General features: G+C 36.4%; 1 protein-coding gene across 13 annotated transcripts in view; it reads right to left on the bottom strand.

Moving 5' to 3' along the window:
* Positions 1–21,370, bottom strand: part of dock7 (dedicator of cytokinesis 7) — a 95,196-nt gene that overhangs the window by 27,219 nt on the left and 46,607 nt on the right. For 3 of the 13 annotated variants that reach the window (XM_004913936.4, XM_012961536.3, XM_012961538.3), the window contains exons 23-35: positions 17,339–17,431; positions 15,727–15,813; positions 14,605–14,700; positions 13,524–13,664; positions 13,073–13,186; positions 11,852–12,022; positions 10,394–10,533; positions 8,483–8,652; positions 6,664–6,818; positions 5,862–6,044; positions 5,639–5,774; positions 4,541–4,637; positions 3,687–3,704 (exon numbers count right to left, since the gene is read on the bottom strand). In XM_004913936.4, coding sequence (XP_004913993.2) covers positions 3,687–3,704; positions 4,541–4,637; positions 5,639–5,774; positions 5,862–6,044; positions 6,664–6,818; positions 8,483–8,652; positions 10,394–10,533; positions 11,852–12,022; positions 13,073–13,186; positions 13,524–13,664; positions 14,605–14,700; positions 15,727–15,813; positions 17,339–17,431 — 1,601 coding nt within the window. The remainder of the gene's footprint in view (positions 1–3,686; positions 3,705–4,540; positions 4,638–5,638; positions 5,775–5,861; positions 6,045–6,663; positions 6,819–8,482; positions 8,653–10,393; positions 10,534–11,851; positions 12,023–13,072; positions 13,187–13,523; positions 13,665–14,604; positions 14,701–15,726; positions 15,814–17,338; positions 17,432–21,370) is intronic. The other 10 variants (XM_004913938.4, XM_004913939.4, XM_012961539.3 and 7 more) reach the window with 7 other exon arrangements.

The raw sequence follows: 21,370 nt of genomic DNA, 5'->3' as shown, positions 1-21,370 counted from the left end.
CAGACAAATGGGGATGGCTCAACTAGAAGAAAATGGCAAAGTTGGTAGAGAGAGAAATTTAGGGAAGGGTAATCTTTTGTGAAAGATCAGAGATGGTTGCTCTAGGGGAAGTGGGGAAAACATACACAGAGTGGAACAAGGGAAAATGGCTGAGCTGTGGGGAAAGAACAGAGATGGACGAATTGAGGAATAATGTTAGAGACAGACTATGAGAAATGGGGACAGAGATTTTTGAACCGACAGCAATGCCTAAACGTTCTGAAATGAAGAGATGGCTAAACTTAAAGAAAGAAAGGGATAACTGTATCTAGCTCACTAGGATCACAGCCTCTAAAAACCCGTAAGCTTTAACTACCCTCCATATCTACTAGTGATGTGGGGGTCAGGACCCGCACCCATCCCGTCTCAACCTGGACCCAACCCAGACCGAGGTTGAGAAGGGACTTCTATAGACTGTGCTCACCAATTTGGCTGATGTTAGCGATGATGTCAGAAGTGGGTGGGCTCCAGAAGCACACTCTCACCAACTGTGAATCTAGCTTTAAAGAGCACAGCCACAAAGCACATTAATAACCTCCACCCAACCTACATCCACAGTGGCGGACAATTTTTTGGCCTGAACCTGGCTGACCTGTGGATTTTGGGTCTGCCATTAAAAACTACAAAAAGGATATTTGCACAAAAATACTGAAAACCTTATTACAGCTTGCCTTATTACCTGCTGCATGCCCCTCATTCACATTTTGACCAATTATTTCTTAATTTGATTATTTTCAGATTTTTATGATTTATTTAGCACCTGTCAGTGATTTGCACACACAGGGCAATGACACATGGGAAGATATGATATCTTGCCTGCATTAAAAGTTTGCTACTGCGGGAGACAAATCCCCCCAAAAATACCTCACCCTTTGCAAACTTAACGTTTTAATTACGCTACTTGTGCCAATTCGGCTTAATTTCTGGAAAACGTGAAAGTAGGCATTTCCCTGCAATTAAGCTAAATCTCCATGAGTAATGTACTTTACTTGCGGTGATAACAATGTTAACAACGGGCAATGCATTTTCGGGGAGATTTGTTGTCCCATGGTTGCAGATTTTTATCAATGGGTGACAAATCTACTTGTATATCATTGACCAAAAGCTCCTAGCTACACATGGGACTTGAGACAATTATGCAAATCTTTACAACAAACTATCTTAGTATTGCTTTAATTTGTAGATATCCAAACCTTAATCCTTATATACCTCATTGTCCTCACTTTAAGTTTTTTTTGGTGAAAAATATAAGGTTCTGAGTTAAGCTAACAATGGAGTTTGGTGCAAGTAAAGCAAATTCAAGCTTGAATAAAATCGTATCTTGCAAAAAGGTTATATAAATGCAGTTGATAATAATGTGATTTTAGAAAAATCTGGCAAGATGACTTAGGGTTTCATAATAAAAGTTTCAAACTTTGCTACAGGTATCATTTACTTGTTACCTGTTTAAAAGCAAAAACCTTGTGTTGGGTTATTGCACCTGGACAAACTTTGTGTCTTTGTTACATTTCGGGGTAATATATAATATATATTAGTCAACAGTTGGTAGTGTTTCTTTAAGTCAGGGATCCCCAACCCGTAGCTCGCGAGCAACATGTTGCTCGCAGCCACTCTTGATGTTGCTCGCGTAGGTCTCCCTGCAGGTGTCAGTTAACCTGTTGGACAGGAAAACTGCTCTGGCCATATAAAGTGGGGACAGCCAGGAAGAACTTCATTATCGCAATTGTAAGTATGTCTGCGATCTCTTTTTCTCCCCCCAGTAATCTCTAGTTGTGTTCCCTCACTTGCGATCCTGCCTCCTGTCCTATCTCTCTCTTCGTTCCGAGTTCGGCCTGCTCCCTCACTTGCCATCAATCGTGCCTCCTGCCAAATCCAGCAGTCAGCAGTCGGGGCTGGAAAGAGTCACAGAGAGATCTTGCGGCTATCACTCACTGCTGGATTTGACAGGAGGCACGAACGATGGCAAGTGAGGGAGCAGGCTGAGCTGGGAACAAAGGGAGAGATAGGACAGGAGGCAGGATCGCTAGTGAGGGAGCAGGAAGAGCTCGGAACAGAGGGAGAGATATGACAGGAGGCAGGGTCACAAGAGAGGGAGCTGGAGGAGTTAGGAAGGGGGGGGGGGAGAGAAAAGTTTGTGCTGCTATAACTGCTGCTGAATTTGACTGGAGGCACAATCGCAAATAAGGGAGCAGGGGGGCTAAGAAGGAGGGTGAGAAAAGATCCTGATCAGTCCTGTGAGCCTCCTGTCAAATCCAGCTGTTAATTATACCAGCACAATCTTTTGAGTTCCAGCTCCCCTCCACTGAATATTTTTTATCTGTTCCCAGCACAATACTTTTCTGGTAAGCCATCCTAGTGATCCCTTCTCCCCAGCCCATGCCACTGCTGTGCCAATTTTTTCATATTTCATATATTTCACATTCTCTGTTACCCATTACCTTTTTACCAAACTTGCTGTACCAGAAATATGTTTCCAAAAAGTTCCACATCTTACATTCTTTTATTCCTTGTTCCTCTGTGCCATTATCCTGTCCACAATCTCCTCTACCTGTTTGCTCCTGCCATTCTCTCCTCTATTTATCCTTGCTGCTTCTGTGTGCCATGCTGCCTGCCATTTGTACCCTCAAAGCTCCAGTGTGCCATACTGCTTCCCATCTGTACCCTCAGAGCTCCAGTGTGCCATACTGCTTCCCATCAGCTACACCTCAGATTTTCAAAAACTGGCAGAAAACATGCAGTGCCAGATTTCACACTGATATTTTGATATTATATAACATTTTAATATAGTGTATATTATTATTTTTATTATTAAAAATTGTGTTTGCGCTACTGTTCACGTATTGTGTTGCTCACGAACAAGTTTTGCAGCTGAATGTTGCTCATGGGGTAAAAAAGGTTGGGGATCCCTGCTTTAAGTTATTCTTCCATATAAACACGGCGGGGGTCATTTATAAAATTTGCACAGTGAACAGTTACACAGTGAACATATTTGCCCTGCCCATGTTTATATTTATAAAGCTGGACAAGACTAGTGCAAACATAAATGATGCAGTGCAATATTTAACCATTTAGGGGAACACATGCAGAAAACAATCATTTTCCACCACAAAATATATAATTACATGAAAAAGTGTTCATGTCAGACAATTAACAAGTTTTGGAAAGAAGTCTTAAACTCTGAATTAACATATTTAGATCTACTATATGAAAAGCAACATGAGCCTTGGCTCGAAAACAAGTAGGGATTAAAATTTCTGTTAGTATAAATTTTACAAGATACAGTAAAGTATTGGCATGCCTTGACCAAAAAGGATAAGTATTTGTAATTAAGCAGTCTACAGACCAAGGATAAGAAACACAGACTAACATAATAAACTAGTGTACTTAACAATGGCAACGAAAGTAACACATTTCAGTGTGTAGTAAAAATGGACAGGCAAAAGGGATCCAGACTGAGATACATATAAAGCCCATAACAATGTACACAATGCACCCTGAAAACATAAGTAACACATGGAATATCAGCAACCCACTGACAATGGAAAATAAACTAGAATTAAAAATAAAGGAAACATTAACAGGCACATTGTGCAAGATGCAAAAACACAAACCAGATGGAAAAGAATACCACACCAATGCAACAGTACCTGGCTGGTTTGTGGCTTCTAAATACAGTATACAGCACATGTGGAAAAATAATTAAAAGTATAAATTAGGACAGCCTAAGAGAAGGGTGTGCAGCACAGCAGGACCCCATGACTGGTGCTCATGTTTGTGTAGGATCCTAATGTGTATGTATTCAACAAGTCATCTGAAATGTAACCATACACAGTCAGTGGTGTCGGCATTACCCATAATGCTAATATTACAGATAAAAATTGTTCTGGCACTGCATATGGCTGAGCAACATACAATAGCTGTATTTAGTAAGGATGATTAGGATGGTTTTTGACTAACTCACCCACAAAAACGGTTACACTGCATTATTTGTCTCCCTTAAATATAATGAAAGGTAAACTTGCACTGTTTATTAAAAGTACCTCAATTAGCAGGCAGCGAATTCAAAATGTACCAAGGACATCACAATGCCTCTTTTATTAAACATCCCTGTGCAGCTTTGCAGCAAGTAAGTGATTCAAGCTAAAGAAGGCAATGTAACCAATATGAATTTAGCAAAATGAAAGACTATGTATTGTCTCATGTAATTTGCCAATTTATGGAAATATTTGCATTCCCTAACTGCTAAGTCCGCGATTATGAATACCCAACTGAGTGAATGCAGTGGTAATGAAATGTTTTTTGAACGGGTACTCTGATAAATCATTTTTTTAAACATTTAGAGTTAGATTTATTAAGCAACTGCAGAATTTGGCTGTTTTTTAGAACTATTTTTATAGCTATGTTATTTCTTTTGTAATCTTCCAGTTGGAAGGCAGCAGCTAGGTGTTTAAAATAAAATGGCCGGAACGTAATTAACAAGGTTGATTAACAAGCTCCATACTTGTCTGTTTTATCAGTGTTCTGCCGCCAGTGAGTCATTTCTTTTCTCCAGCGCAGGTTTTCTTGGCTGCCAAATGCACTTCCAGACGGGCTTCTCTCTGCCAAAATAAAGAACTACCTATTCAGCAATAGAACTTGGCATGCACTAAACAAATAAAAACAAAATTGTCACTGTGTGTAACCGTTTAGCTGAAGAAATGTGTACATTAAAGTGAGTGTGACAGATTCTTAAAATCAGATACCATATACTGTAGCTTTCTAACAACTACTTACTCCTTTATGAGTGTCAAAGGGGCAGATGTAAGGGAAAAAACTGTAAATACAGGATATAGTAGGCACCTCTGTAATTACTGAACACAAGCTTTCAACAATTTGCGTGCTGATATACACGTCCTTACAAATACTTGATGCATCTACACCTGTATAAGCATCTAATTTATATAAAGCGTAAATTTTTGCAGCCACCCACTGATGACACTGCATGCCAGCTTTGCAAATGAACATAACAGGACCAATATCCCACACCCTTAAATTACATCAAATTATAGTAAAATTACACCTCACCTCAAATATAAGATCATTGGGTGCTAAGAACTATTAGTAACTGTGCCACATTATATGCAATAGAAAGTGTCTTCTTGAAGATGATTTTTGCATTAAAGAAAGTGATATCTAAGGTATTTAAGTTTATATATTCAAATTTTAAGTTTTGCCTATTTTACACCATTTTTGTGGTCCCATCAATACACAATGCATTTCCCAGATTAATACCATTTTTTCTGGCCTCCTAAAGACATAAAATGGGCGATCTACTGCATGTAACGTAATGTTCCCAAGACCTAAGTCACAGCTTGACAAAAAGTAACTATATACTGTGTTAACTGTTCCTCGAAGATCAAAAAAACAGAAAGTCTATGTTCAAATTAATAACCATGATCATAATAACTCTGTCATTTAACCTTTCTAACAGAACCTTTAACCTTTCTAACAGAACCTTTATAGACACCTGCTCATATTCTTTTACAAATAACAATTTGTTACATTCCCCCAAACGTATATCAACCTTTAACAGACCTAGAAGGTAGGGCTATAAACCTACCAAGCTGACCTCTGCTTCTTCTGACCATCTCTTGTCTAGCGCCAATACTGCCGAGAATTGCTTCTTCTAGCTTTGCCCTCATATCTTTGGATTTCTTAAAAGTCAAGCTGTTCATCCGTTCAAAAGCTTTCTTACCCTGCAATATTAAAAACAAAAAAATCTTTATCTGAGCAGGACTGGATAAATCCATGTGGTTCAATAAGACCTTTATGTGGAGACGTACCTTGTATTCAAAGCAGGAAACACACAGGTACAAGAGGTCAAGCAAGCGATTTAGTTGAAGGATGGAGAGGTCTGTGAACCACTTTTGCAGAACAGTCTCATCTGCATTCTTTAGAACCCACAAGAGGCAGATCAACAGACTTCTGCTAGATTCTGCTGAAAATGTAGTATGCTGCCGTGAGGCCTGAACACAAAGACACAATATTATTTATGCTGTCTTAATCCTCTTTATTGCAAAATAAATGTGACAAAATGTGTTTCTTTAACTATAGATATCAATGATTAGTGACACCATACACCTTTAGCCTTGTAGCAGTTTGGTCTTAAAGAGCTAACTGATCTTAGAATTAACTTTAAGATTAGTAATATAGATATAAAGACTTTTAATTAATCTGGTCATTGGTCATATCTGAAATTTCATATTATGTAAAAGGTATGTCCACTGCAATGCACCTGTGGTATAGTGTAAATTGGTTGGACAACTAATGGAACTATTTACTTATTAAAAATGTCCGCATTCTCAGAGTACCTTTAAGTTGGAACCTCTTCATGTGTTGTACAATATAATTATTTAAGAAACTGTACAAACTTCATATACCTTTAAAATCTTAAATATAGTAGAGAGAACTATGCAATAAGCAGACATTACAGCTAATTTAAAAAAGTTCACCTTTACTAGACAAATGAAATTGATGGAAAATGTTGTGTAATAAAGCAATGAATGCTAGTAAAATATGCACTAAGCTGAATGCTTTAATAAGCACAGAGTGAACATTTGGTTGAAGGCTGCCAGATATTCTTACTGTTGAGGTTAGTAAGAAGCTGTTCGGTCTTGTGAGTTGTGGAACAGATGTTCCAGCTATAGCCATGGCAACTGACTGGCTGATCATACTTCCACCATCACCATCATGGTCATCTGCTGTGGCACAATTCGGCCTTCCTCGCTGGTTGTGACTCTCTAACGAAGGTAGTAAAAAATATTATTCATGAGAAACACTGGACTTTTCCACAGTTAGCTTGATTCTAGTGGTGCTGAGGACAGAAATAAATTAAAGATGGGTAGGACTCCAAAAATTACAAAAATTTTACTTTGTCCACAGAAGTATAACTAATAAGAGTTGGCGTTCTTACATATAAATAAACTATAAACTGTGTTTAATAAAAGGTAATTTTTATTCTCTCCGTGATCTTAACAGTTCATAAAAAAATATTTTAAAATTGTGAAAACATGATTGGATGTATTAAAAATATAAAGACATGATTAGAGGTTTAAAAAGACAGTATAAAATAATTGCAGATTAAAAGGAGCAGTATAAATAAGGAATACATTGATTAAGGAGCCCAAACAAAATGCTCTCTAGTTTGATATATTAAATAAATGATGTGTATAAATGATGTGTATATAGTTTGATTATTTATATGTAAGAGCGCCAACTCTTAGTTAGCTGGTTAGTTATATTTAACACACTACACGGGATTAGGTGGAGGAAGGTGGCTCTCTCTATTGTATGTTTGCACTTATTTAAACACATAAAAAAAACAAAAACAGTTTTTGGTCATAAAGACAGTGTTTGGTTGTACACAAAGACACGCTAATTAGCGATATTAGCAAATGTGTATTGGCGTTGGTTTGGTCATAATACTGTTGTCCACAGAAGTGCCTGACAATAATTGAACTGAACCAAAAGTGTAGGAATTGTTTTTGAAGTGGGCACTAGTTAAACTTTATGTTAAGCTTTAATAATAAAGCTTTATTAAAGTTTATTTAAGTGAATTAACCTTTCCCCCAAAGCTTCCTATGCATTCCGCCTGTTTTTCACACTGCGTTATAGATTGTCAATGACCCCTAATGACCTTCTTGCAGTATATACATTAGCTTCATACTTTAGACACAGGAGAAACTTTATTATAATGCCATGCAAAGCAGAAAAGGGGTTAAGAATTGCACTATTTATAATAATTATTTTACCCAAACAATTTAAAAAGCTTATAGGTTTACTGTTACACTAACAAAATTCTCAGTATTTATTTCAATTATGTTTGCCTGGGAAACAATATAGCAGGTTTAATTTCTGAAAGCAAAGAATATTTCAGTGCAGTAATATCTTTAGATAAATTTTCTCTTTAGCACCATCCCTAAATAATAATGCTCGGGGACCAAGGGTATTCCGGATAAGGGGTCTTTCCGTAATTTGGATCTCCATACCTTAAGTCTACAAAAATATCAATAAAACATTAATTAAACCCACTAGGATTGTTTTGCCCCCAATAAAGATTATTTATATCTTAGTTGGGATCAATTATATGGTACTGTTTTATTACTACGGAGAAAAAGGAAATCAGTTTTAAAATTCTGAATTATTTGATTAAAATGGAGTCTATGGGAGACAGGCTTTCCGTAATTTGGAGCTTTCTGGATAATGGGTTTTTGGATAAGGGATCCCATACCTGTATTATAAAACATTTTTGCTATGACACAGAACTAGTCCCCATTCTCCGTTGCACATAACTGCAAAATTAGATACCGCAAATCTAACAACTAAATAAGAGGAAATACTGAGCTAAGAAAAGAAACTTAGGACACATAATTCGGTCAGTGACCCTAGGAAATACAAAAAGTACCTGTAAAATCATAAAGCTGGGGAACGGTTTCCATGACAATGCCAATCAAAGGGAGATACAGCATGGCCACTCGGGCCTTTACCTCTGGATCAGCATACCGAGGATCAGAGTCATGAGTAGATAGTAAATTGTGTACCATATTAATGACCTTCTTATGCAATCCAAACAATCTGTAAAGGAGTTGAGTAACTGCAGTTAATTATCTGCTGAGCAAATACTACTGTCTAGCAGCAAAAATATACTTGTGCAAACTGGATATTCTGGGTGGCTGTGGATTTTAGTGAACAAAAGAATCATTAAAGTTAACAATAGTCTAAAATGTACAAATATATATTAAAAAAATTATATTAGAAACTAGCTGCATCCAGTAATAGTTTTGAGAGGCTTGTTTCCTGCATTCTTCAGTTCTCCAACTCACAGGCACTCAGCTACACAAGCAAAAATAGCTAAGAAGAATTTACAACAAGCTGAGTAGGGCCAGTTTACAAGAGTTTTCAATCTAAAGGTACTAGGTTACAGCAATTCTCTCTATCCTACACTAAGGGGCACATTTTCTAATCCACGAACGTCCGAATGCATTTTTTTCGTAATGATCGGTATTTTTGCGACTTTTTCGTCGCCGGCGCAATTTTTTAGTATTTTGCGCGACTTTACATAGTTACATAGGGTTGAAAAAAGACCAGTGTCCATCAAGTTCAACCCATCCAAGTAAACCCAGCACACCTAACCCACACCTACCAATCTATACACTCACATACATAAACTATAAATACAACCACTAGTACTAACTGTAGATATTAGTATCACAATAGCCTTGGATATTCTGATTGATCAAGAACTCATCCAGGCCCCTCTTAAAGGCATTAACAGAATCTGCCATTACCACATCTCTAGGAAGGGCATTCCACAACCTCACTGCCCTCACTGTGAAAAACCACCTATGCTGCTTCAAATGGAAGCTCCGTTCCTCTAATCTAAAGGGGTGACCTCTGGTGCGTTGATTGTTTTTATGGGAAAAAAGAACATCCCCCAACTGCCTATAATCCCCTCTAATGTACTTTGTCGTCGCTGTTACGACTTTATCGTATATTTTCTGCGACTTTTTCGTCACCGGCGCCAAAAATTCGGATTGGTTTTTCCGGCTTTTACAATTGCTCAATACGAAAAAATCGCGACAGCGACGGAAAAATCGCGCAAAATACGATAAAGTTGTGACACAGACGAAAAAGTCACGCAAAATACAAACCGATTTTTTCCCATTCGGGATTCGGATTCGAGGATTAGTAAATGTGCCCCTAAATATATCTATGTTGAATCAGCCTTGCTCCTTGTCTCTGTAAAAGTCAGAAAATTATCCTTGTCTAAACATTTTCTAATAAATCTCACTACAGGCAAAGCTGATTACTATTACTGGATGTGTTCAGAGGTGAATCTATGCTCAGTCTTATTTAGTGCACCCAGTATTGATGAGATTTAGGCAGCAAATAGGAGTCACAAGTCTACTATTTGGGGTAACTAATCTGCTAAATAGGTGTGCTGGAGGGCAAGTAACTTTCTAGATGGATGTGTTGAGAGGTGAGTGTATGTGCAACCTCACTCAGCATGCCCAGTATTGATGACACTGGCAAAAAGCAGAATTCCTATGCTAATCGTCCAATTCTACCAATAGAGGGCAAGTAATTTGCTAGATGGATGTTATTCCATTTTTATATCAACATAAACTATAGTTATGACTAGAAATAGTCATTCATTTTTCTCCTTACCTTTCATTTTTTTAAGCCAAATTATATATAAAAATATTCTTAAATTCTACAAAACAAAATTCTAAAAAAAAAAAAAAAAATTCTAAAAATAAATGCTGTATTTTAAATGTCAGAGTACAGTAGTTACTGTAAAGACCTTGTAACTTACCCCTCTGCGTCTGGATCCAAAATGACTGCCAGCTCAGTCAGCACCAGGCCTGCCAAGTAATGTTGCTGACGAAAAGGCACAGACAGCTCAAACATATTTGCTATCTTTTGGTCCTGGACATTTGTAGAAAATCCAGAGCTCTGATGAAAAAAAAAAGTAACTTTAGCAGTCAAGTAACATGAGGTCATGTATTATGTGATTAGGGCCAAGGCCAAAATCCATTTTATTGCAGCTCAAACGCTGGGGGTCACTGATACTTTTTTTTCTTGATTGCTGTCATGTAAGTGTCATGAGTAGCAAAAGGATATCACAGAAAAAGTACACTACAACTGCACAACAATTTCAGGTCTAGGGCTACATGCAGTACTCAATATTATATTAGATGGTTAGTAAAACATGCTCTTTAGTGTCTTGAACACTTTCACACTTTTTTTGGCAATCAGTTTTGTTTTTAAATATACTTCATGTACAGCTACATGCTCCCTATAGATCCTCTCAGGTCCCTGTCTCTGTTTCAGATCAGGGAGGGAAGGGGGGGGGTGTCTGTCCTAACGCTCCCTGCCAGAAGTAGGAGGGGTGTAGCCAATCACAGCTCTGCAATCACACAAGCAAATACAGGCGTCAGTTCCCTATCAGGCCAGCCTAGCTGCTGATTGGTTCCTATTCTATAGTGCAGATTGATGGATTGTGGGACTTAAAGTCCCTCTCCTTTTCAGAGTGCACACATTTTCTGATAGCTTAGGTCCCAGAATCCATTTAATCAAATCCGCATACATAATATTTATACACAGGCCCAAGTGTAAGCTTATGTCAATAAAGGCAGGTATTTAAGGCAGTTGTGCCCAAAAGCAACCTTGTGTTCTACAAGTAGATCTTCAGCTGGTTTCAGCAGCAGAATAAAAGTTCCATCTTTTTTCCGGTTAAATCTTAGTCATTATTCATTAAAATGTATTGAAATCACTTGTTAAAGTAATGTCTGTATGAATATACAATATTTTCTCATAGGAAAAATGTTAATTACATTATGTGAAACATAAACTCAAGAATCATTTTAGGATAATTCATTCCATTTCTGGATTTTTGTCATTTTTATCATTTTCTACACCTATCTTTCTCTGTGGGCTACACTGAGTGCCACTGGTCTACAGATCTTATTGGCTGCCAACTTCTTAGTCTTGCCTGTAATTTTACACTTTGTATATTAATAGAATGCTGTATAAAAAATTTTTAAAACTGCAAATGAAACACACACATTAACCTCTAGCATGTAACTAAACATGTATCTTTCTTGGGCAAAAGAGCACCACAAATAGGACCCATTTTGTGCATGACATTTCCTGCAAAAGTGAGTTTTTAAGATTGTGGAATGTATTACATTTATATTTTTGCGGCAAGAATTTTTAGCATGACTGCAATACACACCAGATACAGAGGGTGCAAATCAAAATTCCAACTTACTTGGGAGGTTGCTGATGAAACAGAAGGGGAAGGAGATGAAGGTGGAGTGAGCAGACTACAGGGCAGATTTAATGTGACATAGTGTTCATGGCTGCAGATTATTCGTAAGAAGTCCAGCCTAAGTGAGACCAATATGCTTGGATTTGGCTGCAGATACAGCTTAGATGACACCTGCAAAAAAACCACTTGTACTTGAGAAAAGTTTTGATGAAATACACACAGCTTTGTTAATTCCTTTGTAAGAAAATTAGCAGTCCAGTTTTAACTTATGAAAAAGTTCTTGCTGAGGACCTTTAGGCTGGGGCCACATGGAAAACTAAGGGCAATGGCACACAGAGCATTTCTATTAATGTGATCCTCACCAGACAAAGGGCAAAGGTGAGCAAAACAACCTTAACCTCTGGCAGCCATTTCCTATTCAGAAGGTAGGTAGAAAATGTCCTTATTTTCAAGAAATACTCATGGCCATGGCCAGAATTAAATTACACAGTAAAGTAATAGAACTAATATGGGGGCTAAACGGCAATAAATACAAGTAAACACAGTATATAGGAAAGCCACACTCAAATAGCAATATTAGGCTTTGGAGTCATTTAGTGAGTGTAATATTTATTTATTTATTTATTTATTTCCAGTTATTTATATAGCAAGTCGGGTGACAGATACCTAAATGACCATAACATTAACTATGCTCATTTAAAAAAAAAAAAAAAAATCTTAAGGGGTAACGCAAGTATTTTAAAATGCCAAAACATTAACATACATAATTTTAACTTTAATAAAAATAGCAAATAAAAATAGCAAACGGGGCAATTTCTGCACTTGCTAAAAAGTGAATTTAATCATATTTTCCCTCCATTGATCCTTAAGAGGAGTATTTGAAGACTGTCACATGATTCTTGACTAAAAACATGCATACATGTGTTTTCAGGGAAGAATTATGTGATAATCACCTGTGCTGATGTTTTCATGGAATTTTCATAGCTGCAATTTTGGTCCAATTATGCTCATTTTAGCAAGAAAAAATGCAGCTGGGCAAAAAAAGATTCAATTCATAAGTTATATTGCAGAAGAAAGGGTGAAATAAAATGGTTCTAAGCAGGATTAAGGTATGTTTACCCAATTAAATACACCTTTTCCATGATCTGACTGTCCCACTAATGCCAGCACTACAGCTAATGCTGGTGCATTTATATAAAGACAACATTTGTCTGAATTTACCTGTTTGAAGTAAGCCTTAATAAGACTGAAGACAAAACCTCTATCCATGACAGACAACAGATCATTCAGGAAAAAAGCAAGACTAACATTAAGCCTTTCCACCATTTCTGTGTCCTGCATAAAAGAAAGGAACAAAAGGTAGATGCTAGATGTCGGATAGAATTGTCTGATTTGCACCTTTTACATTTTCTGTTTACTGTAAAAAAAACATACATAGTTGGACAAACAAGCCAATGTGTTTCGGGTCATTAAAAGCTATTTTTAACATAAAACTCTTAACTTAATAAATAGCAGAGAATAATACATATATCTAAAATATCTAAACTAGGAAATAAACAAATATGAATTTAGCTTATAAGGAAACAGTTATGAGGCACTACAGGAAAATAGACAACTTAAACCTTGTGCTTCTATCGGTTAAAAAGAGGCAATAAATAGTAAAACTGGATACCTTTTGAAATCTAGTGACAACGTCATTGGCCATTGTACTGATTAAGGCAGCTATATCGTCCATGAATCTTTCAGGAAACCGGTGCTTCCTTGGGCACTCAAGTTTGTCAGCAAAATACAAATGTTGTACCATGCTTTTCACCTGCAAAAAAATGCAAAACACAATCACATTCATTACATAAGAAATGTAAAATAATCACTTTATATCTCAAGAATCTAGAAGTTTACAGATGGAAACATATATTATTCACAGTATGCATTCCCCTCCTTTTTCTAAACAAACACAATGCAGAAGAGCTGGAACATAGCTTTATTCATATAACACTACGGGGCTGATTTACTTACCCACGAACGGGTCGAATGGAGTCCGATTGCGTTTTTTTCGTAATGATCGGTACTTTGCGATTTTTTCGTATGTTTTGCGATTTTTTCGGATTCTTTACGAATTTTTCGGATCCAATACGATTTTTGCGTAAAAACGCGAGTTTTCCTATCCATTACGAAAGTTGCGTAAAAAGTTGCGCATTTTGCGTAGCGTTAAAACTTACGCGAAAAGTTGCGCATTTTTCGTAGCGTTAAGTTTTAACGCTATAAAAAATGCGCAACTTTTCGCGTAAGTTTTAACGCTACGCAAAATGCGCAACTTTTTACGCAACTTTCGTAATGGATACGAAAAACTCGCGTTTTTACGCAAAAATCGTATTGGATCCGAAAAATTCGTACAGAATCCGAAAAAATCGCAAAACATACGAAAAAGTCGCAAAATATTCGTTTTCAAGTCGGAACTTTTCCAATTCGGGTCGGATTCGTGGGTTAGTAAATCAGCCCCTACATGTCTAGGCAGATTTGTACATTTGTACAATACAGTAAACAGGGGTTAATACACTGCAATAGATTAATATAAATAACTATAATAATTAATAAGTTAAACCTGTCCTGTCTAGCCGACATCTATATATAAGACAAGCTATATGCTTGTTGATGATGATCCCATATAGGTTACTAAACCTGTAGCAAGCTTTGCATTTATTATAACATTACTACTTATGCTGCCTTTAAGCAATTAAGTCATTCAAACTTACCATCAGCTCAAAAAAGAACCAGGCTTGCTGAAGGGCGGCCTCACGCACCATTCCACTGCAAACAACCCACTGCAGAGCCAGCTCTTCATGGAAAAGCTAAGCAAAATTAAAGGGAAAGTGAGAGGCTAATCTTTCCTTTTTAAAACACAATGTTCTCCAGAGAAGAAACCCACTAGCAAAATGCATGATACTAGCAAACAAATGCAAGTCAGATAAAAAAGGCGCGTGGTATGATCATGTATGGCTGGATGCATTTCACAAGACAGATGTCAAGACAAGATGCAAGGGAATACTTGGTAACAAAGCATACCAAAAACCACAAAACGTACCCTAGGTTACAGAACATGTTGATATTGGCACAATTATTAATATTTGTGCTACACTACTACTGTATTTTTACCACTTTCACCTATAAATATAGTATAAACTAAATTTGTCTTATTGTCTGTCTACATTTTGAACACTACCTACATTTTTAAAGGGGTAGTTCACCTTTAAATTAACTTTTAGTATGATGTAGACATTGGTATTCTGAGACAAATTGCAATTGGTCTGGTTTTTTTTTGTTTTTTTTAATGGCTTCTCATTATTTAGCTTTTTTCAGTTTGTTTTTTTAGCTGCTATCTAGTTGCTGTGGTCTGCGTAGAAAGATAAGGAATAAAATCTAACAATAAAAATAAAATTGTAGCCTCACTGAGCTGCCAGGGTCAGGGACCCCAATTTGAAATCTGGAAAGAGGCAATTGAAAAGGGCAGATAAAAAAAAAAACTATGAAAAATAAATAATAAAAACCAATTGCAAAGTTGCTAGGAATAAGACAATATGTAAAATACTAAAACTTAACTTAAATGTAAACCACCCTTTTTAACTGTAGCTATATGACCTGCAAGTCTGTTAGTTCTGTATGTTGAAATATAACCACCAATTTTAAACTTATATTTAAAATCAATATTTGGTATAAACTCCTTCCACATGTGTCTAAACAGGGGGAAAAAACTGGGAAACAAGGAAGAATAAAGTAAGGAGAACAACCCTGTTTCTTCCCACACAAGCAGAAATGAATGAAAGGAAGTTAAGTTTTTGGCCTTTCCTAAACTTATGAGATTTGATTCCATGATCTACCTTTTTGGTTGGCAATCGTCCTGTTAAAGTTTGTAAGAAACTTGACGTCTCAGTGTGCGAAGACATACGATTGCATCGATCCATTGCCTATGGAGTGGAGATGAATGAGTGATGACAGGCATAATAAACTTTGGCTTAGTATTTCTGCAGCATAGATAACTATGAACAAGTCTATCTTCCTTCTATCTATCCACATCACTCTCTTTACTGAACATGCTATAAAGTACCCCAGTTCATAGATATTTATGAAATAAGCATTGTATACCCTCTTTTTTGACACTGACTTCTTATGTGCATTAAGTTTAAAGAGAGCTTCACCACTCTACTATAACTATAATTATGTATGTTTCTGGAGAGGCTGGAGTATGATTATTTTCATTATTTTACAGGAATATAGAAACAACTTTAAAACTTATAAACTCATGCAACAAGACACACAACAGTGATTTATTCAGCTATTGTTTGCAGTAAGGTAGAGATATTGGCCAGTAACAGAGATTTCCTAAGCAGACTGACTAACCCTATTGTAATAAATTGGACCAAACTATACAGAACATGTTAATACCTTTACAGAGGCTGTTTCTGATAATGTTTACAATATATAAAGTATTAAAGGACAATGGGCATTGTTGTGGTGTGAATAAGTTCAAACAAAGACAGAACAATAAAATGGTAATTGCTAATTAAAATGAGTAACTGTGGCACCTTCCAAGGATTAATTAAATACAACAAGCAACATTTTAAACAGCTAAAAATGATCTCATAATACAAAATCTCAAAATAATGCTGTTACGATGTGTGTTGTGTATTATAAATGTGTAAAACACATCTACACTATGGTAAGCAAGGAAAAACACAGAAAAACGTACTTAACATGGTCATGTAGACTTGATGAAACATAAGATGATAATGGTGACGAGGCATGTATTAAAAACTACACTGTAAATGCATGACATGTAAATACAATAGTTTGGACATTCCCATGCACAAGAAGCAGTTGAAGTCAGAAGCATGCAGGGTCCATCTAAAGCAACAGTTAGGGGAGAGAACCTCTCTATACTATAGAAATGTATTTGAAGACAAAAATGGAAATTAAACACACATCCAGATTTCCTCTTGAATGCTCTATTGTAAAATGACAGACATTTGAATAATTGATATTATCAAATACATTTTATTACAGTAATAACTGTCGCCATTATACAGTCATTTTGTCTAGTTTTTACTCTCTTATGTGTATTATATTGACACAGTACAGCAACACATCCATACCGCCTTTATTGATATCTGAGAAGTATATAGGTACTGCTATAGTAAAGTTCTCATCAATATACTTTTACTTGTTATAAGTAAAAACAACCCCTGTTGCTTTATTATGAACTCTTTAAGATTTACTGTCATGCAAAATGAAAAACTGAATTGTAGTTTAAGAAGTGGTTGTCCTCACAGTTCAGATCACTGTTACAATTCAGACTGTTTTTGTGATATGAAACAGCTGTGAATACAGTTTTAGCAATGTGGAAGATTGCTGTTTTATACGATAAAGGCAAACTAGTATATGAATTATGTGAGGCAGAATCAAAGGTAAAGCATTCATCATTAGAAACACAACCTGCACTGTTTCAGCACTTGGACTAAGGTTAGTTCCCCACTGGGCACCTTTGGGACCACCAGTGTTTACCCAGGAATTTGAGCGATCCAAACCCTAATCATATGAAAGAAGGCAGGTGGAAAAGGAAAGATGCATTACTGGTTGCAGGTTATTAAAAAAAAAAAAACAGGCACAGAGATTAGAAAGCATCCCAGGTCACAGGACAAAAAATTAGATCAAGGCACTTTATTTATTAGTAATGTTACTAGAAGAAAAAAATACTTGATGAACAAACTGTGAATACCAGTTACCATAAAATTCCCTTTACACAGCCTGAATGTAACACAAGCATATCACTGACACACTGAGTCTATAAAGAGCACCTAATGACGCCAATATTGTATTCTGCTTTATTACATAGGTGGTAATAGCAAGTATATGACATACAGTCCCACAATCATCAGAAGCAATATGAGGCAAGTTGTACCAATCTGCCAAAGTAAACATTGCAAGAAACGGTGTGGCACTATTTTTTTTTCAATCAACAGAAATAAAGTTTTGTTTTAAAATGTTGTGTTAGTGCTAGGTTTTTACATCTGTAAAAAAAAAAAAAAAAAAAGAATAGTAGTGGTGCTTCACTTTTTTTCCCTAATAAATGTACTATAAAAACCAATAGTCTTATTCATCTGATTCCTTGTTGAACTTACCTAGTTCCATGGTGTTAGGCTTCTAATATCACATGCAGGCCCACTAATCTGGCAAATATCAACCATTAATCTATAACTACCTAAAAAATGCAGAGTATTCTGGAGAATTTAAGGTCTTGTGAGTGAAATAAAAATATTGTTTTTAGTTCAGTACTTCTGAGATAAATATTAATTCACTGGCATACTAATGCAGCGTTAGTGATTACAAACATTTACATTATCATAAACAGAACTATAAGAGTCTATGAAGATTTTCAATATATAAGAGAAAACCCCCAAAGCTGTCAACATAGACTGGAATTAAGGACTGCAAGACAAGAGGTCTTGAGCTTCCCTATAGCTAGCTTTCAGGTATGCTTAAATAATATTGTTGTTTTGGAAATGCCACTGTTCCAGCCTTTATTCCTTTATTTGTTTAAAGTGCACACAAGAAGGTGAACATATAAGTTGACAATATATGAAGTCATATGTTGGGGCCATTCACAGATTTCTATCCCAAAGTGATACAACACTGTTCCATGTGAGTATAAGGACGAAGACACACGGGGCGTTTAGTCGCCGTGACTTTTTAAAAAGTCGCAGCGACTAATCTGCATAGCATGAACTCGCGAGCGATTAGTCGCGGCGACTTTTATCATACCCTATGGCAGAAAAGTTGCTGCAACAGACTTACTTGAAAGTCGTGGTGACTAATCGCATCGTGTGTCTTTGCCCTAAGAAGTGACACCTATAAGTTGCCCAATGACCAATTACAATGGATTTTAGCAATAACTGCCACTGAACAGGACTGTTGAGTTGTAGAATCACTGGCCAGTTACTCATTAAGTAGTCATTATGATGAAGATTTGCACTAACTTAAATGCACGATATAGTTACTTTTATAGTCTCTTGTCTTTAAATAAGCAAATAGTATATTACTGGCCAAGTACTGCAGTTTTGTAAAGTAAAATCTATTCCAAAATAGTGCATTATTTTCACCATTTAAATATCGTTATCTTTACCTTAAATAATACAAGAAAGCGATAACCCTTTGCAGAAAAGTAAACCTGACTGATTCAAGAGGACAAATAAAGTGTAAAACATTAACAATTGTCAAACATGAAAGCATTAACGTGTCAGTTATAGGATACTGTGTATGATGTTAAATTAAGACAACCTCTACAATAAAATACTGGTCTTTAAAAGCATTTGTTATCTTAATGTCACACTTGTCATTTCATTTTGGACTGAATGGAGTTTTAGACTTTTCAGAGGAAATTTCAGGAGGTGACAAAAAAAACTCTGTGCACCACTTGCAATTAATGTCTAAGGAGGCAGTTTAAATGTCACAGGGAACCATCTGGAAACCCATTTGGGTCTTGGCTCACTGGTTAAGAATATCTGGTTTTATTTTTATTTCATTCACTTCATACTTATATTTAAGTGTATGAGAAATTATATACAGAGAAACTTAATTTCCTGATTGTCGGAAGAAGCATTTTGTATAGAGAAGAAAGGAATGGCTGCTTTTTTGGTTATAAATGCGGTTTAATTATATACTGCTGCTCATGCAAAGAATTAGACAGCTCCCAACTAATACCTGCAACCGTGCCTTTAGGGAATTCTGATTGTGAAAATCTGAATATTGCTGGTTACTTTCCAGTTTTCCAGATAAGGGATCTTCCATAATCTCCATAACTTAAGTCTGCTAAAAATCATTTAAATATTGAATAAACCCAATAGGAGTCTATGGGAGATGGCCTTTCCATAATTCTGAACTTTCTGGATAATGGGTTTCCGAAAAAGTGATCCCATACCTTTACATAATTTACAATCAGTATACCAGAAAACCAGACAAGATTACTCTTCCAAATCAGAAAAAAATGTGTGGACAAATGTACAGATGATCTAACTGTTAGAAAAGATTGATTTTAATTTAGTGCATTCATAAATATTTGAAGGGTCATTTATGACCACAGGGGGCACAAGAGGGTGCCCCTTAGTGCTTATTCAGCAAGGTACTTTCATCTTCCCCGCATGCTGCACTCCACACCAATCACCATATAGAAAATCCTGCCACTCCTATCTTTTGCTTCAGAATGACGTACAAGGTAGGGACGTACTCCTATGTGCCCCACCCCCACCTCCTGCCCTTTCTGAATCTAGCACAGCCTAGTGCAGGGCGCAATAGATATGGAACACAGTCTATGGGTCTCTGCACTCCAAAACGCAGCTATTGCTGCTATTTGCACAATGCCCCACGCAGTAGGCAGAGTGCAAAAAAATGGCTATTTCTTCTGAGAGAGACTGTTATCCCTAAAGCTGCAGTGTAACCATTGCGTACAAACAGATTAAAAAAACTACAGGAGGCAGCCAGGGCCAGTGTTATTCTCCAAGAAGCCCTTATAGTTACACATTACCAGAAAGCCATCACAAGAATGCTGTACTGAGAGAAGCAACCATATGTCCTTATCCATAGTGCCACAACTTTAACAAGTAAAGCTGAGGATTAATTTTAACTAGAATGGAATACTGAAATTACAAAGCAGCACCCCAACAGAAAATGCTGCCAAAAATAATCCCCACATGTAGCTTAATTCAAGATTTACAGGTTTGTAATTTAATTCTACTTTATTTCATACTAATTTGCCACTTGAAGTAGTCTTTAATGAAAGGCAACAGTTGATATTTCAGATTATCTCAAAAGAGAAAACATATTTCCATTTAGAATAAAATAAAAAGTTATACCCACTAAAAATTTGTTGTAATCTTTGTTGCAAATAGCCTGTATAGGGTGTAGTTTAGCAGAAGTGGTTTCAAAACAGACTGAATTTGCTATAAGCTTGGCCTCCGGGTCTCTAAATCTTAGAACTGAAATTTTCTAATTTACTCACCTGGACTATTTTAACAGCAAAAGGAAACAAACAACTGACCTTGTACCGAAAACATAAAAGGAATACTGTCATGGGAAAATATATATATATATTTTTTAAATGCATCAGTTAATAGAGATTCTTCAGCAGAATCATGCATTGAAATCTGTTGTTTTAAAAGTGCAAACAAATTTTTTATTTCATTTTAAATTTTCACATGGGGCTAGCCATATTCTTCATTTCCAGGGTGCCACAACCATGTGAGCTACATACTCATACTGATAAACTTCAGTCACTTTTTACTGCTGAGCTCCTCCAGTTACATGGGAGTAGGAGAAACAATAGGTTAGCTAAAAGAATTTCTAATGTGTAGCGCTGGCTCCTTCTGAAAGCTCAAGTTCAGGCACAATGCACTGAGATGGCTGCCTACACACCAATATTACAGCTAAAAAATAAATTTGTTTAATGGTAGAGTGAATTATTTGCTATGTAAA

This window comes from Xenopus tropicalis, chromosome 4 (assembly GCF_000004195.4).
Source record: "Xenopus tropicalis strain Nigerian chromosome 4, UCB_Xtro_10.0, whole genome shotgun sequence".
NCBI classification, from domain to species: domain Eukaryota; kingdom Metazoa; phylum Chordata; class Amphibia; order Anura; family Pipidae; genus Xenopus; species Xenopus tropicalis.
This window is presented reverse-complemented; position numbering and strand designations above follow the sequence as displayed.